We start from the raw sequence: 25,698 nt of genomic DNA, 5'->3' as shown, positions 1-25,698 counted from the left end.
GGGGAGCAACCATCCAAAATAGGAATGTTTCTCAAGGAGGTTGTCGATACGTACAATTTTTTGTAGTTCGCTTTTCTGGGGACTTTTTGTCATCTGTAAGTAGGAAGGGCCTGTCTAATGCCCTGTATGACACTCTTTTCCCAGAGCCCTTGTACCGCGCAGTGCACATACAAAGCCCTGGCCAGGATGTTCTTTGTCGTGTTAAGAAAATGGCCATCCCGCCGCGTGCAAAAAGTTTCTTCTTTAAACTTCACACCTCGACCCTCCCAGTGAAAGCATGGCTCCACGAGAAAGGTATTTTTGTTCCATGGACCACCAACTGCATACTGTGTAAAACACCTGAGACTATAGAGCATGTACTTATTTTTTGTTGGGACGCCCTTTTGTTTTGGGACGTGTTACAGAGGACATTGAAAAAGGACTTAGAAATAACGTCACAATCGATTCGTTTTCTTCCAATTACTTCTCACGAACGTGTGCCGTACGACTTCATAATGCTAGTTGGTCTATACAGTATTTGGTGCTCGAGGATGGCAGTTAGAAACGCAGACCTTAATCCACGGCCAGTTGAAGCATACTTCGTGGAATTTGTAACCCAAATACGCTGTACCTACACAGATCAAGATGACCTGCCTCCGTGGGTAAAGAAATGTGAAAAACTATGTGAAAACTTCAAAAGTCCTTAATGATATGTGCTAAGCAAATGTATATGTAGCCTGAACATGCCATTGGTGAATAAAACTGTTATAAAGAGAAAAATAAACGTGCTTCTAGCTCAGGGGGTAGAGTGTCGGGCTCCTGTGCACAAGGTAGCGAGGTCGATCCCCAGCCGCCGCAGAGCCTTTTTTAGCGAATAAAACTCATTTACCGCGCAGAGATTCAAATAATGTCACGTGACCATCATGTGGCCGCGGAGCAGCGCCCTCTGTCGGATGCAACACGAACCCTCTGTGACATCACGTGAGCGCCCTCTGTCGGACGCAACTAGAACCCGGGGAAATCACGTGGTTGTCGTGGAGCAGTGGTGATGACATCCCTGATACGTGTCTTTCCCACGCGTCTGACACGCGCCGCGTACGTGACTGATAACATCGGCTGTCAACACCGGGTGATTACCAGGTGTTAACCAGGTAATTACCAGGTGTTAACACCCGGTAATTGCGTACGAGGCACGTGCCGCGTACGTGACCTCACACCTATACCGCGTACGCGACTAGAGGGCGGGACGTCGATTAGCTACGATTGGTCACTGGCCAATTCCCTGTGGGCGGGGCCATCGATGTCATTGGTCACTGGGATGGGAGAGAGGGAAGGGGCCCGCCCCACTGCTCTGTGATTGGTCGGATTGGGGTAGGCCCCGCCCTGCTGCGCTGTGATTGGTTGGATCGGGTTTGAGTGACAGGTGGCCAAATCCGACTACTACTTCATACACTTCCACCACGTCTGTCATCTCGACCAGTTCTGTCCTCAGAATGCACGCGCTTCCATCTCTTTCGGAGCGAGCGCCTAGCTCTGCCCGATGCTTTGGCGCCATTTTAAGGCACACTTGGCACGTGCAGGCAGTTTTCAATAAAACAGGGGTGTCTTCACCCAATGACAGACACACATTGAGGCACCCAAGATGAGAATCGTACCGGCGTGCGGTCGTGTATCGCTATTGCGTGATGCACGTTAAAGACCCCAGGCTACCGGTTGTACTGCACTGGCTAAATCGCTCACCTACAGCAGGGAGACAAGACGCCCATTGAGGCAGACTATGTTCTAGGCTGTACTGGCGACGTGCGCGACCGCGTGGTCGGCCTTCCACGATTGGCCGAACGCTGACTATGACGTCAGAAAAGGATTTATCATCGACGGAAATAAGAGTAATGAAAGAACTTTAATTTTGACGGTGTTGGCAGTGTTCCTTTGAGAGCGCAATGATTTCAAGCTTTCACCATGCTATTTACAAACACCATCGGACTTGTTGTTTGCAAGGTACTGACGTCGCAAGGGGGAACCGTAAGAGGGCGCCACTAGTACATCTCGCCGCTAATAAACACACAAACACCACAATTTGGTTCCAGACAAGTAAGGTAGCACCGCTTCAGTCCACTGTGACAGTAAAATCAAAGAGGTTGTTCATAACGGACAATAGCATAGTGAACCAACGAGGTTACTTATGAAGACGCTGAAGTTATTTAGAGGTCAATTTGATTCTGCCTATAATTTAAAAGGTGAAGACAAGAAAAAAAAAAAAAAGAAATGTACGCCTCACCTTAGATACAAACGTATTTTCTACCTATTGATGACCAGTTTGGTTTTCTTAGTAATCCGCCAAAACGGGAAGTGTTAAAATTACAAAAACAAATGGTTTGGGGCGCCAAAACGCTAACGTCAAAATTCAATTTGCACCTCAGAGTAAGCACCGGCTTGTTGGTTAAGAAAATGAATTGTAATTATTCGAAATAATTAAAATCGTGCTTCTTTTTTTTTTCATATCCACTAGCCACCAAACAAGGTCTACAGAGAATGAAAATATCTAAAATAATGTTCCATAACATAAATGTTGTTTGGAATAAGTATTTAGCCTTATTCCCAACTCAATCAACTATTTCTTTTTCTAAATACATATTAGAGGGACATTGAGGCATCCTACATATTAGGATATCTCTGTTCAACCCGGCACGATGTTACGATGCTTACGCGCCCCGCTGATAGCGTATGCAAGCATTTGACCATGCGCTAACATAGCACACACCAAAAAAATAGAATCAACAGAAGTATCGGCTTCAGACCCTTACCAGGCCTTTCGCTAGGAGTCTGCTCTTGACTAGTCACACTTTTTTGCAACGTTCAAAAAGTGCCGACCAACGGAGCCATCAATTGTAATTCTTTTGTGTCCAGCTGAGACTGGGTGAAGGAAAGCACTGCAAAGGCTGGGGCGCGCGAGCATATTGAGACGCAACTTGAGTCCCGCTCAGCTCGTGCGCTGGCTTTGGCAGTGCTTTCTTTCACCCAGTCTCAGCTGAGACGCTGGTTCTAGCAAGCCGGCCCTGGTGTCCTCGTTGGAGATGAAAGACAGTGCAGTATACCGCTGCTTGTCTGACTAATATAACGTGCATCACGCAACAGTGATGCATGACAGCACGCCGGTACGACGCTCATCCAGACTTATACCCGTGCCACACGGGCAACTCGAATGCCATTTACAACGAATGACATTCGTGTGATCAACAAATCGGCTCGCTATCTGTCGCGCGTGGAACGCCCCACGCTCGGAGTATCGCGCTGGTCGATCGTTCAAATGTCATTCGTTGTAAATGTCATTCGAGTTGCCCGTGTGGCACGGGTATAAAACGGGCAGAGGCGGTGGATTGAATCCACGATCAGTGAGCTTTACAGCGTGAGCTTTCGCCACACGTGCTACCGATCCACGAGCAATGAGACATCGCGGTCGAATTCAAGCTCGAGAGAAAAACAACAGCACCAGCAAGAAAATCTCCAGTTGAGGCATTTAGTACTAGTGTCGCCATCTCGTCTAACAAGTTGGAAATAAAATTAACAGGGTGATTTTATTTACACAAATAATACGCAAATACAACAATATTTTGCTTTGTCGTCATGGTCTTAAAATTAAGATTAGAGGCATCGCTAGTACGTACAGCCAAGCGTTTTGTCACGTTCGTCTTCTAAGTGATTGAATTTTCAAAAATGCCTGAAAACGGTCTTATTTCTGGATTTTAGTAAACCTTTCAAGCGCTCTCAAGGAAAAATCCAAGGGGCCTACAACCTTCATTGCGTCTTCATAAGTAACCTCCAAATGAACGAATACTCTCGTTCATTCCTGAAACTCAGACGCTATACACGAAACGCTATACAACCTCAGGTTTGTATAGCAAAATTTGCCCGTTGTGTGACGAGCGGTTGAATCCCCCTTAACCTGAGACTAGAAGCTCTGCCTTCAGCGTGAGCTTTTGCCCTTGCTAACACAAGTGTGAACACGCAGACACGCGCAACCAAAGCACACCGGGAGCCAGCGAGCTGGCGCGGGGGGGGGGGGGGGGGGGGCGCTTTATTAGAATTGTTATTATTTGTTGTTCCCTAGACCTAGCCCTAGCCCCCGCCTTTGTCTGTTTCAATCTGGATGAGCTTCGTACTGGCGTGCTCTCATGCATCGCTATTGCGTGATGCACGTTAAAGACGCCAGAGAAGCAGCGGTATTCGCAACTTTCAGCGATGGTGGTACCGCGGTGTGAGAATCGCGCTCCCTAGCTCCTGGATGATTGGCCTCATAATAAATGGGCTTGCCTGCATCTTTGTGGCGTGAAAATATAACGTAAGGCTCTAAAACTGCGCGTATGTAACAAAACTAGAATTGCTTAGGCGTCGCAGATCCACCCTCGTACTGCTGTTCTACGATGATCATCCAGGGGAGCTATGTTGCGCTTTTTGAACTCCCAGGAGACTTGGAAGAAGGAAGTGACGTCAACGACTAGAGCAAACGCAGATTGGATGTTGACAGAAGAAAACAAAATCAACATCCAATCTGCATTTGCTGCGTTGTTGACGTCACTTCCTTCTCCCTAGTCTCCTGGGAGGGCAAAAAGCGCAACATAGCCCCCCAGAAGACAGCCATTTTGATAGGCGCCAGAGCGCCCCCTATAGGTCGTGAAAGTTGCGAATACTACACTGACTTTCATCTCCAACAAAGGCTCCAGATGTCATCGGGGCTGACTAACGTCCGCTGTATAAACATACACACAACAGAATTACAACTGAAGGCTTCGTTGGTCGGCACTTTTTGAACGTTGCAAAAGATAATACTTACGAGCCAATTAGAGGCCGACCCGAGGTTCCCCAACTTTGTTGCGAAGCTGCCACACACCGGAGGTCAACTTAGGCCCCTGCTTCGTGATGCCTTACTGTACATTATGAGTGCCCCACATTATATCTCACTGTATTATAATTATCATCCCTTATACGGGCCCCTCCGGCATTCATTGTGCGGGCGACATGCCTCTCTGTGGAGCTTCCGCTTACGAGCACAAAAAACAAAAAAAAACAAAAAATACACATGCACCTGCGTACAAACGAATGTTCCGATTTTATGTGTTACATCAGTGAAAGCGGTCGCGTTCCTTGATGACAGGGGGTAAATATCGAAGCTTATAAGTGCTGCCGAAACCAGATTCTGGCGAACTGTAATAAATAATGTCATGCATAATAGGGTGTTTTAATGCCCATCCCTGTTGAAAAACCTCATTTGAATGAGACATTTATTTGTCATATAAACACATATGAATCATACAAGATATATAAGAGCATATAACATCAATGTGAGAACTATATAGTATATATAAAATTAGAAGCATATAAGAAAATTGTGAGAAGTTTCTTATACGTTTCTTCCTATGGTTTTTCTGTGTTCTTATATATCTTATACAGTTCTTATATAGTTCTCAGATGGTTCTTGTATGTTGTTATATATATATATTGTATAACTCATTATTGGACACAAACAATTGCTGATACTAATGGCTTTTTCACTAGGGATAGACACAGTTGCGTTTTAGTGCGTTTGACATGCACTGCGCCAAGAAACGAAAGCGAGTTACCTGGACATCCATGCTTCGTGTGAAGTGTGGAATTCAATTGAAAGAGTATCTTTGCACGCGACATACCAAGCAGGGATGTCCTCGTTTTTCGCATCCGCAATGTAGTCAAACACACCCAAACGCTGTCAAAATCAACTGTTTATGGGCCCTTAGAAGAGCGTTACCGCTGCCTACCGCTAAAGCCCCTTCATGCTGTAAAAGTAGCGCAAGGTGAGTCGATGCACGAGGCACGTGCCTCGTGCAGCCTTTAGGAAGATTATGGCGGCATAGCGCAGCACTGAGCTAGATTTCAGACGCTATGTTCGTCCCAGAAGTGGCGCGCGGCACGTGTCTTAAGCATTTCCACAAAATTGAACGGCGCCACTTTTCCCAGAGGCTTTACCTACCGCGGCCACGGTGTACTGGCCCTGGCACAGTTGTACCGACGTATACCACTCAATCTAGGAATGCCGCCCCCCCTCTCCCCCAGTGAGGGTATCACCCCCATTCCTTCCCCCACCTTTTCTTCCTGGGAGGCGGCCCTACCCGGCACAGAGTTCGGTGACAAGCAGCGACTGGTTGAGCGAGCCCGCCGAATCTGGACTAAGGGCACCAACCAGGAACCGTAAGGTCCTTTTACATTGAATTAAAACGAAAGAAACACAAAAGAGGACGAAACAGACGACACAGCTTTCGACTTGCAACTACAGATTTACTGGGGCGGCTCGCCGCTCAGAGCTCGACTTGGGGAGGCGATGGGGAAAGGGGGGAGGGGGATGAGGGGAGGTGTAAGAAACACAGGGAGACCGTTGCGGGGGCGAACACAGCGGGCGGTCGGGAGTCTGGTCCACGGCGTGGTCTGGTCCGTGTCGCCTCTCTCGTAAATGACACCTCGCGACGCTTCGTGCCGTCGGGGGCGCGGCGGAGAGCGAGGGGAGGGGGGAGGGGGGTCATCTGAATTCCCCGGGGAAGGCGCAAGACGGACCGGCGCACCAGATGGTCAGGCGAAAACAGAAGGCGAGAAGAAGTAAGAACAGAGGGCGGCTTTCCGGGGTTGTTTTTGTTTGCCACTGTTTCCCCAAACCTTTAAGTTCTAGTGCCGCGTGTTTACGATGAGGATGATTATAGAGCATGCTTTCGAAGTCATAACGCCAGCTCCCGGTTTTACTGCCGCTATGAGCAGTTCCGGGATCGCTATGTTCATGCCCAAGTCTAACGAGAGTGACTAATAGAAACAACGAACACCGGCATCAAGCAAATAAATCACGCATCCAAATATATCTTCGGCAGACTTACAATCGCTCGTGCTCACTTCACAGGCACCGAGAGACAGCAAGCTTGTCAAAGACAACTTTGCATGCGTGCGTGCTTCACTTGTGTTTGCGTGTGTGTTTATACTGCGTGTAGTTAGTATCCCTCAACTGGCGACTTGACTCTCAGCTGTATACAAGCAATATAGCCAATGCAGTGCAACCGCTAGCTTGGGGTGTTTAACATGCACCACGGAATAGTAATACACCACCGCACGCAGGTACGATTCTCATCCAGATCGAAACGGGCAGCGGTGGAGTTCGATTGTGTCCTTTGCTTGAGACTTACTGGTGTTTGTTGCTTCTAGGGTGCCTTCATGTGCGCTTTGCTTCGGATGGAGACATCTCGCCATTTCGTTCCCCACTTTTATTTTTATTTTTTGTTCAGAAGCGCGTGAAAGGGCGTGTCCCTGCACGCGTGTGTGGCGTTGACTGTGCTACGGCGGCCTTTTGCTTTCGCTGATTTCTTTGTATTTTCCTCGTGAGCGCGTGCTGTCTGCATCGGGTACTACAAAAAGTGGAATCACTCTAAACAGAAGGACATTGAGGCACATTAGTTGCTTCTGTTTGTCGCGGTATGAAACTAGGGCATAACCGAGGCAGCAGAGCCAGGTTGAAAAGACGTCAAAAGAGCGTCAATGGCGTCAGGAACGACATGTCGAAAGAACGTCAAATGTCTGAACGTCAGGTCCCTTCGACGTAAGATCGAAAGGCTAATGTTTGAAAAAAAGGGTAGATTTTACGTCGACACAACTTTCCACTTAACGACCTTCAAACGTCGAGTGCACGTCTAAATCTGATGGGAAGTCAGGTGACAACGGCATATCAACGTTGACACAATGTCCCACTTAACGACCAAAAAACGTCTAGTATAAACATGGTTAAAATTGGGTATTTTTGCAAAAGCCGGGAGTCTGTATAGGCTCTTGCGTTGCACCGGTCCTAAGTGATATTTTTCTTGCGGGGGTCGACCGCGCCATTAAGACGGCCATAGCGTCTATGCCAGTTCTTCACGTGTTTAGGTATGTAGACGATTTTCTGCTAGTGTACCAAAAGACATTGGACAATAATGTAATTAGTAGCATCATGGACATATTCCACAAGTGCGGTTCAGGACTTATTTTTACCTGTGAAACTCCTAAGGAAGGTGTGTTGCAATTTCTAGACCTTTCTCTATCTTTGCAAACAAACCACCTGTGTTGGTCATTTTCACCCCGTTCTAAAAAAGGTTTACTGCACTATACGTCCTCGCACTCAAAAGTCGTAAAGAGAGGCATAGCTCTTTCCTGCCTTAATTCAGCCCTAAAGACGTCATGCCTCCACACCATCAAAAGCAGTTTTAATGCTCAAATTGAGAGGCTTACAGCGTCTGGCTTTCCAGCGCAGGTGCCAACCGAAGTGGTAGGAACTCTGATAAAAAAAGTAAAAGGATGCGAAAAAGCTGCACGTGATATCGACAAAAAAAGAGTGGTGGTGGTTCCGTATATACACAGAATATCTCACAATCTCAAACAGGTAGCCATTAGGTACGGAGTCCCCTTAGTGATGTCAGCACCCCAAAAAATGGGTCACATTTGTTTTAAAGTTCGAGCAAAAATCGAAAATATTACAAAACACAGGTGCCGCACAAAACACGTCCGCCCTTACGTGCCCTGTTCAACCAGAGTGGTTTATAGCATTTCCCTTTCCTGTGGCAGATCCTACGTAGGACAGACGGGACGGTGTATTAATGACCGGTTAAGGGAGCACAATCTTTCTCTAAATTCAACAGTGGGGGGTCACCTACCTCTGCATTGTCAAGCGTGTAAGTGTACACCTTCTTTACAAAAGATCTCGATAATTGGCAGATTCACCGAAAAACACACTCGCGAAATTTTTGAAGCCTTTAGTATACTCCGCTTAGGCGAGCGTTCTGTCAGCCATCCTTCTGTGGCTTTAATCGACAAGGAAATAGCCTTTCTACTGTCGTTCGAGTGTGGTTGTTGGTGTGTGTCCTCCGCGTGCTCGGGTGCCCCCGTGCGAGTGTGGCCTCGGCTCGAGCTGATACCGAGGGCTGTTTTTTTTTCTTCCTTCAACACATCGAGTTGTGAGTTTGCGCTTGTCTCTTCTCTCTTCCCTACTCTCTGTACCTTTCTATTTGTGCGCAATTTTAACCATGTTCAATCATTACCAACTCGCCCAACTAACCACTTTACTACGTCTAGTATACGTCTAGATTGAACGGGATGTCAATCGATAACGTTATATAAACGTTGACATAACGTCCCGCTTAGCGACCATAAAACGTCGAGCATATGTCTAAACTGAACGGAATGTCAATTGATAACGGTCTCGACCTAGGTCACCGTAGAACAATGAAGTCAACCGAATCTGGGTTCGTTGCTCGAAGGTATGTTCGCGAAAGCAGGCATATTCTGATGTAACAGACCATTTGCTGAATCCCCCAAGCGCCCCGGCCCGCACTCCAGGGATCATGGGAACACCGTTCCCATGATCCCTGGAGTGCGGGCACTGTCGGGGAAGAGAGTGCCGATACTCTAAGCGCAGCTAATTTATTTGCTCTAGTTCCCGCCAAACTCCTTTTCCCTGACTGAAACTGAAAGTAAATATGAATAATACACCATTATTATAGCTTAGTTAGTTATAACCAACTACACATAATGAGAGGAGGAAGCGGCCGCGTAGGAGAAACACGGGTTTTATGTGCGACCGTTCTAACCGTCTCAAGATAGAGAACGCGCGAGCTTGCGCTGGTTTAAAAAAAGGCATCCAAAGGAAAGAGGCGGCACGCTGTGGTCTTTGTTATTATACATCTAATTGCAAATTGTTGTGTGTATGTTTATACAGCCGGAAGTTAGACCGCCTTAGTGAGCGTCTGACTCTCAGCTGTAGATGAGTAATTTAGCCAGTGCGGTACAACCGCAAACCTGGGGTCTTTAACGTGCTTTACGCAGTAGTGATACACGACCGCACGCCGGTACGATGCTCTTCCAGATCAAAACAGGCAGGGGCGGGCTGGGTTCTGCCCCAGCGCGAGCTCTCGCTCCAATTGCTTCGAGCTGGTGTGCGCTAGACCATGCACTCGGCCACCGGCCCCCCGCCCCCTCCCCCTTGTGCGTCCAATTTATATACAGGTATAAGTATTTGAAGATCGACGATGGACGTCAATCGTCTCGAGGTAATGTAACGGGATAACATTATATAAATAATAAACTTGTTGAAGGACTGAACGATTCAATTTTTCAGCTCTTGGATTGTAATATGACGGTAGCCTATTGTACTTACCATTCATGAAGAGCAATATGAGATGACGAGGTAATGATTAAATGATGAGGGTCTATAAGGACGACGACATTAGTGGGTGTCGAACCACAACGTACAGTGCCTGACTTGTTTCAAGTATCGTGTACCCAAAGACTTTCTTCACCCGCAACAGAATAGGGTAGAACCAATGAGAATGCTCCTTTACAACTGTACGTAGAACAGGAAAACTGCACTGTGCAGAAGTGTGGCTTATTCGTTAATAGGAGGGACGGAGTTCTAGCAGCATTCCCTGATTTACAACTTGGAGCAAATGGCCTCATTGACGTAAAGTGTCCCCGTTCCAAAAGATTCTTGAAGCATACTTAAACCGCAAAGGAGTATGAGGCGAAAAATAAGAAAAAGGAGCCTGGTGTGAAAGGTCCAAATCATTACCATAGCTTCTAATATCAAATCCAAGGGCAGTTACACAATACACAAAGAGAGTTTTGTGATTTAGTTTTATTTACACTCAAGGGCATTGATATCCAGCGTATTCAGAGAGATGGCACCTTCTGGTCAACCAACATAGAGCCTTTTCTAATCAAGTTTTACATGGAAGGCCCGACTTCCGCTGAAGTTCCTTACGTAGACGAGTTGTCCAACCGAATAAACTGCAATTACTACCGATCTGGGAATCTCTCGATCTTCGTTCGTAAGCCATAGTATCATGAGATCGAGGGGTGTGGCTCTTCGTCCGCCGAATATTGCTTCGGCGGGTGTTTTTACCGTGTAAGATGAGACCGGTCGCGTGCTGCTGGAACAACAACCTGGCGATCCTTCACTGAACTGCTTCTTCCGTAAGCTTCAAAAGGGCATTTTTTTTTGTTTCGCACACCATCTGTTCTGCATGCCCTTTAGTTGGAGGATGGTATGGTGCACTAATGTGATGCCTGATGCCGATTTTTGTTCTTCAAAAACTTGTTTATTTTGTTTGAAGCAAGATTTGGCGCGTTATCAGAAAAAAGTATTTTCGGTAGGGCAAAAGTAGGTAAAAGAGACTGTAGAACGTCAATAAAGTGTTTGGACGTCGTAGCAGGCATCGTGTAAACTTCCAGCCACTTAGAGTACGCATCGCCCATGACTCCGCAGATGCGGATACGTTTCGCCACCCACCGATTGAATAGTGGATCGTTTTCAGTTACTGTTCATGATGGCATTGGACTCAAGGAAGACTTCGAGTCTTTCCAGAAAGTTAGCCCAGGTGCCAGGACTTTTGTCGAAAGCGGTAAGTGTTCAAAACGTCGACAACGTCGATAGCCACGTGTTGGGCTTGACACTGGACGCTTACCATTCGCTGAGAAGACGCTTGTTCGTCTGCCACGAGTCGTCCGATATCAGGTCATCACCGCAACACCATCTTCCGACAAAAACGCATGTCCATAGTTAGCAATCACGTGAACTTATAAATTCCCGAACGCTCGTAACTTTCCGTCGCTAGACGCCGTTAATTCATAGCGTCATCATTGCAAATAACCGTCTTCCTATTTCTTCTGATGGTTTTCATCATATTCCTCCTACTTACAACATTATGTGTGTCGGTACTTCCGAAAATATTGCAGCGGCGTTTGTTTTCTGGGAACTATAATGTAACAACCTTTACAACATTTTCCAGACCCCGTGAAACATAATAATTCGTGACCTTTTTTTAGTCGTCATTAAAATGGTGAGGTAAGTACCGTAAATCGCGAAGCAGTTTGCTTGACGTCCGCTTCCACAGGTGTCTTGGCAGATTGAGTCTACTAAGCGTGCATTCCTGCAGAGGAAATTTTCATTGATAGAATATTGACACGTCAATCAACACTTGATTCCTTCTTGGTAAGATTTATTGCGAAAGCCCATTACAACCGCCGAGCCGCACAGCCTGACATTCTCGCATACATCCGTTTGATGGGCCAGCTGGCAGCGGCGCGAGCAAGGCCACGAGGAAAACGTGGTGGTGCTCGAGAAATCCCTTTGTGAACCAATGTTTCGGCCACCCCACGGGTGCGTGTCGCCATCTATTGGTTGAACTAACGCCTTGTTCAAGATGGCTGCCGTGGGACCGCAGCCTTAAAGCCAAAATAGACGTCACGTGCAGTTTCTCAAGTTGCCGCTGCGGGAGAAATGGCGGCGTTGTGTTTGCCATTAGCTCGGTTCGCGAGGACATATCGGTGCGACTTTTTCAGAGCAATCTCTATGGCAGTTTCCCAACTGAGTGGTTTAGTTACATTGGGACTAGCGCTTGTCCTGTGTGCTTTTTGTCTTTTTGTCCCGTCTTTTTTGCGCTATTTTTAATATGAATGTTATAAGCAGCTCCGGTGACTCTGGGCTAATTCTTGGTTTTTGTTGTTGTGAATTCTCGGCTTTTTAAGCAATGATACTTCTAAAACAACAATCACGAGAACGATGATATCGTAAGAGATTTCTGCAGGTTGAAAGGTGGATCCAATGCACAGTATAAAAATTGAGATGTGAGATGACCTTAGGCTCTATAAGGCGCTCGTGCAGGGTGATCAAGGTTTTCCCAGACATTGTTGGGACGTCCCGCGTTCAACGTTCAAAGAACCTCCCGAACAAAGACGTAGAACTGACGTCGACTAATGTCGATGACGTCAAGGTGTTCCCCAGGACATCGTTGGTACGTCTCGTGCTCTATGTTCGAAGAACTTCCCGGAGAAAACGTAGAAACGTAGAACTGACGTCTATTAATGCCAGTGATGTCAAGGCACTGCTCAGACCTTCTTCTAACGTCTCGCACTCAACGTTAAAAGAACCTCCCGAAAAAAATGTAAAACTGACGTCGAATAATGTCGATGACGTCTAGGTGTTGCTCAGGACATTGTTAGGACGTCTGGTGCTTGACCTTCCCGGAGAAAACGCAGAACTGACGTCGAATAATGTCTAAGACGTCAAGGTGCTGCTCAGGACATCGTTGTAGCGTCTCGTGCTGAACGTTCACAGAACTTCTCATACAAGACGTCGAACAGACGGCGCTTACTTTTGAAGGCGTCGAGGTGAAGCTTATTGCGTCGTGACTACGGAGCGTGTTTGACGTTGTCGGAACCTCTCATGTGGACGTACCAAGGCCGTCGATAAAACGTTCAAGGACTTCGACATCACCCAACGTCTATGACCTCATTTCGACGTCATCTCGACGTCTTGTACTGCCTGGGAATACACAAAAACAGTTGTGTCTTTTTTCCCTGCTGGACTGGAAGTAATCTTTGGGCTTCTCCTTACTTGATCATGTCATCTTTTTTGGTAGCGAAAGTGGGCGTTCGGAGGAAATATTCCTTCAGTGTACGGGAGTACAAAACATAAATCAGGAGTCACATGTAACGCTCAAGCTACAAACAGTGCCTCTGCCAAGCTCGATGGACCCTCCCTAATGTTTTACCTCTGCTGCAAGTTGTGGAACCCCTGCACAATTACAGATAAAAGCGTCAGCTCTTTGTGTTCGAGTGCACGTCAGCTGCGACAGTACTCGTGCAGCGGGAGGTCAAGCCAAAGGTACCAAACAAGCTTGCGCTCGCAGTATTTCTGACTATCATCCAAAGTTTCAGATTCTCACGTTCCGGAAGGTCGGGTGTTTCGCCATTGTGCAGTGGGTCAGCCGACGTCCGCCTAAGTATTACATCGTCAAAACAAATAGAACTAACGTTGTGGACGCATGTGATTTCTATATAAGTGAAATACATTTGACAGCAAAAAAGAAGAAAAAGAAAAAAATAGACTATTGTTTCATTTGTGCTGACAAGTTATTTTTTAATTAAGTGAATCCTACAGGTGTCCACAACGTGAGTTCTTGTTCAAACAGTATTAGGATGGTATCTGTGTAATTTGCATAATACAACAACACTTTCTCTACCGATGGCCGATGACCAGTTTATTTTTATATAATCGTCGAGGTTTTTATTTGTTTTATGGAGGCATGCCACCGCCATGTAGCTTCTCTAAAAAGTTTTTGTTTTCTTTTCATAGTGTGTTTTATTACAGAGGTGCATCGGATCTTTGATTTGTAACTGTTAATGAGACAAAACTTTAAGACAGTTCTGTGTTTTCACTCCACTTCAATATGCCTAAATAATAATATTAATATAATAATCAGATTAACTAATACAGACATTTCCAACGCACAACACAGGATCGATTCCAGCAAGGGCTTGTATGACTAAACCAAGGTCGCAGAGGAATCAATAGCAGGAGGTATCACAAAAAGGAAAGGTCAGGTGTAAAAAAAAAAAGTTCAGTAGATAAGGTTTTTGGCGCTGTTGTACTCCGAGCGAGGGACTGATAATTAAAAAAAACATGAATAAACAAAATCACTGATTAAAAAAAGAAACCACAGACACACATAAGTCGGCCAGTGACATGCCACGACGAGCAGCAGAGAGAAAAATCGTCGAGTAAACAGTGCACTGCTGACCAAGCCCTAGACATGGCTCGAATTAGAGGATAAAGGCCCGTTCACACTCTTGCAACCGAGTACGACCAAGAGAGACGAGATTTATTAAAACTTCTTAAAATTTCTGAGGACGAGGGAACACACTCGCAATCTGGCACCATCTATGCGGTAACCCTGGAACTGCATTTCACAAGATCGAATCTTTTGCGGGATTTCCGAGGTCAAATTAGCGTAATACCTATAAGAAAGGCTCGTTTATAAGGTTCACAAAAGTTTTTCGAACCAACAAAGAAAGGATAATGCGCGAGGGGAATAGAAAATATGCCGGACCGCCAAGTTTACACTGCTACCCAATAGATGGCGTGAATGTGTCGTGTCGTTGCAAGAGGTTTTAAGGAACCCAGTTTTAAGAGATCGCAAGAGTGTGAACGGGCCTTAAGGCTCTCGAAATTGGATAGAGTGGAGATTTCCCACGCCAGAGAGGAAACAATCTAAACAGAAAACAGTAAAAACTTAAGGGGGAAAAAACCTTGTGCTCATAGAGTCATGCAGCAGTTTGTACCAACTGTGAGGCTAACAGAAGTACAAATTATTAGTACAAAATACAAAAAAAAAACGAGATCGCGAGAAAATTATTTGTAATCCCCAAGACAAAAAAAAATACACACATAGCAAAAAAAAAAAAGAAAAAAAGTTTCATGTATAACCGCACGAGTAAGTAAAAACTATACCCCGTTTCATGTTATGTTGTATTGCAGCGAAGGCTAGCCGCGCGAGCTCATAGCGTTGGCCGCTGTCCTTGGTGCACGAGAGCTTGTGCCGCCGACATGTGCCCTAGAGCAAGGAGCTCGCGCTTTTAGCCTTTCCTACGGTGCAACTCAAGGTGAAACAGAGTATAATAAAGCATTAATAATAACAATAATTCAGTTTCTAGCGAGACACTTCCTTTCAATGACAGTGCCACGTTTATATTTTTTTAGCCAGTTGGTGTCGTGAAGATTACTGATCTAAATTGGTTCACTAATAAGTAGGGGCTGTACGGGCTATTTTCTCCGGATCGTGGCCGGGAAGATGAATAAACCATGTTGGTTTTACACACGAGCGCTTGAAAAAGCGTGTCCCTGCATGAGCTCTTAGCACTGACTCTGCGACGGCAGTTAGTTTACTTCTTTTTTTTTTCATCAACACGTGCTGTTGGTATTAACGTTACTATTGGCGACGTGAGCGATCGAAAGCTTCGCTGTGGTCGGCCCACTACAATTGGCCGAATGGTGACTATGAAGTCAGCAAAGGACGTCTCATGGACGGAAATAAAAGGAATGTAAGAACTTCAATTTTGGCGGTGTTGGCAGTGTTGCTTTGAGATCGCTATGATTTCAGGCTTCCACCATGCCCATCACAAACCCCATCGAACTTGTTGTTCACAAGGTAATGACGTCACAAAAGGTAACCGAACGAGGGCGCCACCGAAACATCTCGCCGCTAATAGACCTTTCCAATGTTTACAAATCCACAGCTCAGCGTGCGATCTCCACAGCTCAGCACGCGCGTGTGCGTCGCTTCGGAAAGCGAGCAAATCACGCGCGATACGCACGAACACTGAAAATGAAACCGGCCAGCAGCCCTTTTCCGGAAAGGTCTATAGACTGTACTATAGACGATTGCAAGCACAGCGACAGGCCGGCGCCATGCTTCTGCTCGCGCAGGCAAGCCCGTGCAATAACAAGCTTGTTAAAGCTACGAGTACGTTCACGCACACGCTGCACGTGCTTGCACGCATGGGGCACCAGTCAGGGCTTTATGCTTGAAATCTTCTATATACCTTTAAAAAAAAGGGCTCCGTGCAGGTTCCATTTTCAGTATTCATGCGTCTGGGGCGTGATTTGCTCGCTTCGCGAATCGACGAACATGCGAACTCTGTGCTAAGGAGATCGCATGCTGGGCAGAGGACTTGTAAATACTGGAATTGTGTATTGGGCAAGAGATCGAAGCACGAGAGCGCTTCATCGAGCTTGTTGTCCTCCCTGCCCGGTGTTTACCAACACAGGAAGAAAGAAATTGAACTTCGCCTTGCACGACCTGGTCACGAGCGCGTCCTTTCGACACGTGCTTTGGTCGCATGAGGAGCAGCCTACGAATCGTCATGTTTAATATCTCTGATCGAAAACCAATAAGAAGATTCAGTTTGTTGTCCATACAGCCGAAGCGTACCGCTGAAGGCGTGACTTTTTCATCCTGTCCCCAATAGTCGGTGACAGGCAAAGAATTCAGTGGACATCAAAAAACGAGCGTGTTGGTAAATACTTAAACAATCGGAAAGAATAAACACAAATTCGGGGCACAAACAGACGATACAACTCTTGTATCGTCTGTTTGCGTCCCGATTTGTGTTTATTATTTCCGATTGTTCAAGAATTCAGTGGAAGCTCCCCCTCCAGCACGCGCTTGTTGCCTTTCACCGGGGTTTGGCTGCGCGTGCGCCGATGTGTTACCAAAGGCAGAAAGCTCGAGATTGAGGAGGAGCGCGCATTAGGTCTTCTGGCAAATTCCGCTAATAACCTTGAAAGAAATGCGAAGTGTTTTTTTTTTTTTATTTCTATGCACGTGAAAACGTGAGATAGGTTTTGCCGCTCTATAAGGGGTATTCACACGAGGGAGAAATCCCGGGGATTTCTCCCCGGCACGCGCGCATCACGAGATGAAAACGCGAGGCCTTTGCACATTGCAAAGCCTGACGTTTTCGTCGTGGGATGCGCGTGCCGGGGAGAAATCCCCGGGATTTCTCCCTCGTGTGAATACCCCTATACGCGCTAGCATAGAGCCGCCCCTTCCCCCCCCCTCCCAGTTTTGGATCGCTCCCATCTCTCAGCTCAATTTACCATTATCCTATCACGCACTATATTGTCACGGATGACAAGTGACGAGGCGGCGAATGACTCAGTAAACTGAACGTTTAATGGGGCGAACTTGTGCCCAGAAATAAAAGGAAAACGAAAGATAACAACAGAACGTCGCGGGCGTCGAAGGCGGCGAAGCAGCAGGATCGAACGCTGAGGCGAAACTGAGTCCGGCTGGCCACGCGGAGCCCCTTTTGAACACGTGTGGGCTTCTGGAACAATCGGCGTGGAAGGTTCGGCGTGTACAACATTCCAACCTCGAATCAGGAACATGGTTCTCGGACTTACTAGAACACTACAGAAGAGTCAACAAAAATGCGTACCCGCGGCCAGGAATCGAGCCATAGCTTTCGGCGTGGAAGGCACGCGCGATAACCGTGGCCGAAGAACAGGCCTACTATACCCTATTTCACCTTATGATGTACCGCAGGAAAGGCTGCAAGCGAGAGCTCCTTGCTGTGGGGCAGATCTCGGTGGCACAAGCTCTCGGGCATTAAGGGCAACTGCCAACGCTACAAGCTCGCGTTCTAGCCTTTTCTGCGGTACAACATAAGGTGAAACGGAGTATACTAGAAACGCCTGTTGCATTTTCGTGACATGGCTGCGCGGTTGCGCTCGCTACGCCCCTTGACAAACTTCACGCTTGGCGTTCTTTACAAGCACTGCAAACCAATGGTGCTTAATCGTGGAAGACAGTTGCCATGACCGAGTACTCCACTGTTATTTTTTTTTTTTTATTTGAAGAATACTGCGGCTCACATTTGTGAGCCATAGCAGGGGTGGTTACATAATGGTATGATGTGATGTACTTATGAGCCCTTTCACGTGGCGGAAGCGATTGCTTCAACAAAAATATCAAGTGATGGGAGGGTGACTATTTCATTCGTCAAAGAATTCCATTCACTGATTGCCCGAGGAAAAAAAGAATATTTGAAGACATCGTGCTTAAGAGGATATTGTTTAATGGCCCTAGTATGGTTCAGTCTAGCTGATCCGCTTGATGAAAATTGTATGTATCTATCACTACTGACATTAAAGATTCCATTAATAAAAGAATATAAATTTCGCAGTCTGTCTATTTTAGCTCTAACCTCCAATGGCGGGATGCTAGCTTGCTCTAGTAAGCTCGAGGCAGACACACTATATCTGAACTTATTAAATATAAACCTTCCAGCCAGTCTTTGTACGCTTTCAAGTTTACTAATTCCTTCTGCCGTGTGCGTATACCATACTGTGTGCGCGTACTCTAGAATAGGTCGTACAATTGATTGGTAAGCAGTCTTCTTTGTTTCGTTATCCGCAAATTTTAAGGTGCGTCTTAGTGTGTATAATTTTGCCCTGGCCTTATTCGTTATGTCATCGATATGCTGGTTCCAAAGAAGTTTACTGGTTATTGTCACTCCAAGATACTTATAGTGGTCAACAAATTTAATGGGAATCGCATCTATTGAATAGCAATATTTCAAGGGATTCTTTTTCCAAGTAATTGTCATTGCAACGGTTTTATCGTTGTTTATTTTCATTTGCCATTTGTCTGACCATTGCTTAATTTTTAATAAAGCCTCATTAAGTGCTACCTGATCTTGGGGTGATTTTATTTCAGAGTACTTTCCAAAGGCGCTCATATCAGTACTGCCGAGATTTGCTTGCAGAGGCTGCACGGAGCACGGTATTCGGGGATTGGCGTATCGGATGCACAAAGAGAGCGTCGTTCGAAAACGGTGCTTATCCGTTGACGTGCGACCGGTTTCGCTAGGACCGTTATTCGCTTGTACTTGCTCCTGTGCAGGACCACAGGGAAGAGCCTTCTTCGAACGACGCTCTTATGGGGACCTACCAAGTGATAGATATAAGAACGCAGTATAAAGAACGCAGTATAAGAACACAGTAAAAAAGAAAAAGAAAAGAAAATAAGTTGCATTTTTACTTCAACAAAATATTGATGCTTCACTCGAGGTTGTACAAACGAAACTTGACAAACAGTAAAAAATAAATGAAAATTAAGCCAAGCATTAAAAAGAACAAGACTTATACAAGACCTAAGAAGTAGGTCTTGTACAACACTGCAACCTAAGAAGGTTGCAGTGTTGTTAGCTAGCGCAGGCCGGCGCTTAAAGGCAGGGCAATGACACGAGTGTTACTTCAGCGTTCGGATGTCTTCAACCTGTGAGAAAGTCCCAGCGGAACGCTGCTCTGGTGTCCAATTTGTGCTTAACGCTGGCCTCTGGCAAGCGAACCACAGCAGAAGCTTGCTATTGTAACTGGTGTTGGTTTATACGTCCTCCTCTCTCTCACTGTGAGGAATGCTTGGAAGACGGCGTGCTGGTACTAGGAGCAGATATTATATTGTCATGCTTCTTTTTAATTTGGTGGCTAAAATGGACGTTGGACAAAATATAGACAATTTCAAGCTGGAACTCTCTCTAAAACCCATTTATTCTTTCTTATATCTCTCTTTATCTCCTTACTTACCACTTCATAAAACAGCTTCTACCCGATGCCATTTGGCGTGTTATAATTCTGGACATTGTTTTTAGTAGTTAAGCAGTCAAAGCTATGGTCGCGCGTGCGCTTGAGCATCATGAGCGCCCATCAAAGCTGTGCACGCGCAATTTTAACTTTTGAAATGCCACAGAAAGTAGTCCGCGAGTTTAGTGGGTATGATGCGCGCTATGTACGTTTTCTGAAGCTACAAACCTGCGCGTGCTGAGGTGTGGATATTGCAGGCAGAGCTATGATTTGGGGAATATTGGAATGGTATGTTAGCGACATCCGCGACCAAAACTGTCGCTCTGGTAGGCTTTCCACGATTGGCCAAATCACGGGCATAAGAGCATTGTCAGAATATCCGCTTCGACGGTGCTGGTTTGAAAACGCGATGGCTCCTAGCTTCTACTATGATTTTTAAACACACCATTTTACTTGTCGCATCTGATGGTAAGTAGCCAGGGCCAGAACTTGTGACGCCACGGCGAGGCAAATCCTTATCATGATGTCGCGGATGAAAACCCAAAGAGAGCGCAACAAAAATATCTCGGAGTTGGATCCTGGAAGAGTAGCGCTGTAACCTTCCCTGACTGATTGCAGGACACAAACATATACTAACATACAGAAGACCAAACCCTCGCAAGGCGATTGGCTGATCAGTCCCTTGTGCCATGGCAATCGCCATTTCAGTCTTTTCCCATTTTTTAGGTTTCGAAAGGGTCGATCTCAGGCAGCCGTGCCAAGATCGCGAGGGGGCTCCAATATAAGCCCATTTGCCACTGCATATTCAGGCAAATTATCGATAATGGTTAGCGAGACAGATTTCTTATAATACAATTGTTCTTCAAGAAAGAAAAATTATTTTTTAGTGCTGCCAAGCATCGGCGCTCCATTCAGTAGAAGAGCGAAGATGCGTCCTTGTTTATCTGGTGTGTGTTGTGTATGTATAAAGCAATGTCACAGGTTCCTATTCTCACCGCCGGTGTGCGCTGGTCTTTGCCCTGTAATAGGGTGCCTAGATGTCTGTCTGTCTTAGGGTGAAGACATCCATTGTTGTCCGGAATGTGCCAGCGCGTGACGCTCTCGCGCACTCGGTGCGTGACTTGGGCGGTAAGATGGCGTCTATGCATCAGCCAAAACTACGCGCTCGAGCTGAGTGACACCGGATTGCGCGCACTTAAAAATGCATAAAAAAACGATTGGGCGGAAAAATGGCTGAGATGTCACCACTCAAGCAAAAGCGCGCGTGTGTATGAAGGCACTCTACCCTGTAAAATGTGTCTTCGCCATATTAAATTTGTTCTTTGTGTGCTGTTGCTCTGCGTGGGAGCTTCTGTTCTTTGGCGCTTCGGCGCGACACAACAATGGCGACGAGGCTCGGATGGAAGATCAAACGAACCGAGTAACAACGTGGCAAACAGCACAATGCCGAAGTTCATGGAGTTCAAGCCGGAAGAGGACGACGTCGACGGATATCTCGAACGCTTCGAGATTTTCCTTCGAGTGAACGCTGTCAAGACGGAAGACAAGGCCGTGACGCTGCTGAACTACATCGGGAAAGCGTCGTACCAGGTTCTGAAAACCTTGCTCGTCCCAGACTCGCCGGTATCGAAATCGTGCGACGTACTTTCCGAGGTGCTGAAACGCCACTACGCGCCCAAGCGCTTAGTGATTGCAGCGCGCACGAAGTTCCATTGGAGAAATCAAGAGGTCGGCGAGAGCCTAGCGGACTTCTCCTTGGCTATCAAGAAGCTCGCCCAGACATGCGCGTTCAAGGACTACCTCGACCAGGCTCTTCGGGAACGGCTCGTGGCGGGGTGTCGCGACTTTGAGGTACAGCGGACACTCATCCAGTTTGACGACGATTACTTCCACGAAGTTCTAAAGGTGGGCCTGGCCAAAGAACTTTCTCTGCGCAAAATGGACGAGATACGACAGCCCGGCGTTCCGGACTCAATGGACGTGCACCGCGTTCAAGGTGATGGTGGAGGACACTCCGGGTGTCCACCTTCCGCCACTGCATCGCCACAGGTCCAGTATCAGCGTACGGTAGGCCCTTGTTTTAGATGCGCTAGTACCGTGCATGCTTCCGAGAAGTGTCCGTTTTCGAAAGCAAAGTGTTTCAAATGCGGGAAGCAGGGGCACACTAAGGCGGTGTGTAGGGCCAAGCCTAAGCCTACTTCGAACAACAAGCGCGGACCTTGGAGCGTAACCTGTATGCGGAAGAATGACGCGTCTGCGGCATTCCAGAAGGTTTTGGAAATCGAAGGAAAACCGGTGACGATGGAAATCGACACTGGTTCAGCAGTTACTTTGATGCCAGAAAGAATGTATGTGAATTTTTTTTCTCGCGTGCCCCTTGAGGCGAGTGACATGCGTCTCCGAACGTACACCGGGGCTCTAGTGCCAATCAAGGGTGTAGCGAGCGTTAATGTAAAAAACGGGGAGCTACCTAGCGAAAAGTTACCTTTGATTGTGGTAAAGTCTGCGAATGCCCAGCTGCCAGCTCTTCTAGGCAGAGACTGGATCGAGCAGTTAGAAATTAACTGGTCGGGCGTAGGTCATATTGAGAACGAGACGATGACAGACTCACTGAAAAGGTCGTTCCCTAGCGTCTTTGAAGGTCCAGTGGGGCCGATAAAGGGTTTTCAGGCAAGGATTGTACTGAAAGAAAGCTCTCAACCGGTGTTTTGTAAACACAGAGTGGTGCCATACGCATTCAGAGAGCAAGTAGAGAGTGAGCTTGAGAAAATGGTGGCGCAGGGCATTTTGAGGCCTGTAAAAAGTAGTGAATGGGCAACACCCCTTTTTGTGGTTCCCAAGCCAGGGGGTAAAGTTCGCATCTGTGGTGACTACAGTGTGTCCGTAAACCCACAGGTGACGGTGGGTCACTACCCATTACCGAGGGTAGATGAGGTGTTCAACAACTTTCGGGGGTGTGGCATCTTTGCTATTTTGGATCTAAAGACTGCATACTTGCAGTTAGCCCTTGACGAAGCGTCGCTGAAACTGCTCACAGTGACCACTCACCTAGGATTGCTTGAGTTTTTACGTATGCCTTACGGAGTCTCGAGCGCACCAGCAATTTTCCAGAGTGTAATGGATAAGATTTTGTTGGGCCTAACCAAGGTAGCGTGCTATCTTGATGATGTACTGGTGGGTGGCGTAGACCAAAATGACTGCAACCAGAGAGTCTTGGAAGTGTTGAAACGCTTTCGGGAACATGGCCTTTGTGTGAATCAGGACAAGTGTCAATTTTTTGTACGCGAAGTGTGTTACTTGGGATACTTGTTGAGTGACCAGGGTTTAAAGCCATGCCCTGAGAAGGTAGAGGCTATCAAAAAGGCACCCGCACCGAGTAACGTGACGGAGGTTAAGGCATTTGTGGGGCTGCTAGCTTTTTATGCTCGTTTCCTCCCAGATTTAGTTGCCACACTGGGACCTTTGTATGAACTCTTAAAGAAAGACAAGAAGTGGCATTGGTCGGAAGAATGCCAACAGGCTGTAGACAGAAGCAAAGATCAGTTGAGCAGTGCTGGGGTAATTGTCCTCTACGACCCTAGTCTACCACTTCGAGTGACGGCCGACGCATCCAGCTACGGCCTCGGAGCAGTCTTAACACAAGACATGGGAAACGGGGACTACAGACCTGTGGAGTTTGCGCCTAGGACGCTTACTGTGGCTGAAAAGAACTACGCACAAGTGGAAAGAGAGGCCTTGGCACTCATATTTGCGGTCAAGAAATTCCACCGGTATCTATTTGGGCGTTCGTTCACCCTCGGAACTGACCACTACCCGCTAACGTCGATCCTGGGACCTAAGTATTCTACCAGAGCCATAGCTGCTGCGAGGATCCAGAGGTGGCGCTTGTTACTTGCAGAGTACAACTTCAAGGTCCTGTACCGCAAGGACGGGGAGCTCGGGGATGCTGATGCCCTATCGAGACTTCCTCTGAAAACAACTGTAGGAGAGGAAAGTATGTTGAAATATTTTTCACCCACAGAACAACCGCTTCTTTCAAGTTCTGATGTGGGGAAAGAGACCCTCAGCGACCCCTTGCTGCAACGTGTCCTTGAACACAACAAGAGAGGTTGGCCAACATCCGTGCAAGATCCAGGGTTGCAACCCTTCTGGCACAGGCGGGAGGCGCTGTCAACGGACCAAGATTGCCTACTCTGGGGGATTAGAGTCGTGATTCCACAGGCACTACAGGCTGCGGTCCCCAAGAGCCTGCATGAAGAACATCCAGGAATGGTGCGTATGAAACAACTTGCGAGAGGGCATGTGTGGTGGCCCGGAATCGATGCCATGATCGAGAACAAGGTGCAGTCATGCGAGATCTGCCAAGCGGTCCAAAACGACGTTCTTCCAGTACCACTCCAGCCATGGAAGATGACCTCGCGGGTCTTTGAACGTGTTCATTTGGACTTTGCAACCAAGTCGGGAACCAACCTGTTTGTTTTGGTTGACAGTTTTTCTAAATGGGTTGAGGTCCTGCCCATGTCTTCCACAACCGCACCCCAAACAGTCGAGAAACTTATGGCTGTCTTCGCACAGTTTGGAGTACCCGAAGAAGTGGTAACTGATGGAGGCCCCCAGTTTCGAAGTGAGGAGTTCAAGAACTTCTTGAAGGATCAAGGAGTGGTGCACACCATGACGCCACCCTACCCCCCGGCTTCGAATGGCGCCGCGGAGAGGGCTGTGCAAACAGTCAAGCGAGCGCTGCTCAAGCAGGTACTTGAAGACGACCTCCAAGGGAAGAGAAGGAATATCCATGAGAAGTTGTCGTGTTTCCTACTCGCCTACCGGACGACACCACACACAAGTACTGGAAAGGAACCTGCAGAGCTCTTCCTGGGACGGCTTCCGCGGACCCGACTGTCGCAGCTCAAGCCAGGCGCAACGTCCCTTCCACGACGAGAGAAGCAAAACAAGAAAAAGGAGCTGGCTGACAAGCGCAGAGGTCCAACGAAACTCCTTCAAGTGGGCGACAGAGTTTGGGTCAGAAATGTGAGGGGGGAGAGAGTAAACTGGACCAAAGGCATTTTAAAGAAAGTAATCAGTCCGGTTACATACTTGGTGCGGGTGGCTAGCCAGATTCGTTATGTGCATGCTGATCACTTGCGCTTTCGAAGTGAGGGCTCGTCCCGATCAGCCTCTTCGGAGAGTGGATCGAGTGACAGTGAGAGTGTTGATGAACCGGGCGAATGTGAGGTGCCTATGCCACTGAATGCTGGCAGTGGCCTAGCTGCTCAGGAAGTTCGACGGTCGAGCAGAGCTCGACGCCCTCCAAATAGACTGTTGTACTAGTGTTGCTTTATGTAAGTGTGGAGGAATGTTGTGTATGTATAAAGCAATGTCACAGGTTCCTATTCTCACCACCAGGGTGCGCTGGTCTTTGCCCTGTAAAATGTGTCTTCGCCATATTAAATTTGTTCTTTGTGTGCTGTTGCTCTGCGTGGGAGCTTCTGTTCTTTGGCGCTTCGGCGCGACACAACAGTGTGTAAATAACAAATTCTCAGAATACAATAAATTTCTTCATGAAGAACCTGTCACCCCAATTTCAAATCAGCTCACCAAGAATAGAAAAAATAAACTGCTCACACCATGGCGACCATACTGGGAGCTTTGCGGAACTTTGTCAGGATCCATTTAATGCACTACTTATAAAACAGAAGTATAGGCCTGTAGCTCCCAAGGTTAGAACAGTGCCACTAGACAGCAAAATAAATAAGTTTCCG

At 47.0% G+C, this 25,698-nt stretch overlaps 1 protein-coding gene across 1 annotated transcript; it reads left to right on the top strand.

Annotated features, from left to right (window-relative positions):
- Nucleotides 1–21,382: 21,382 nt before the first annotated feature.
- On the top strand, nucleotides 21,383–25,187 carry LOC121835888. The gene is made up of 4 exons (XM_042290433.1): nucleotides 21,383–21,935; nucleotides 23,838–23,933; nucleotides 24,330–24,967; nucleotides 25,113–25,187. The coding sequence occupies exons 1-4, from the start codon at nucleotides 21,383–21,385 to the stop codon at nucleotides 25,185–25,187; spliced, it is 1,362 nt and encodes a 453-aa protein (XP_042146367.1).
- The last annotated feature ends 511 nt before the right edge of the window (nucleotides 25,188–25,698 follow it).

Source organism: Ixodes scapularis, unplaced genomic scaffold (genome assembly GCF_016920785.2).
Source record: "Ixodes scapularis isolate PalLabHiFi unplaced genomic scaffold, ASM1692078v2 PGA_scaffold1__304_contigs__length_218370807, whole genome shotgun sequence".
Lineage (NCBI taxonomy): Eukaryota > Metazoa > Arthropoda > Arachnida > Ixodida > Ixodidae > Ixodes > Ixodes scapularis.
This window is presented reverse-complemented; position numbering and strand designations above follow the sequence as displayed.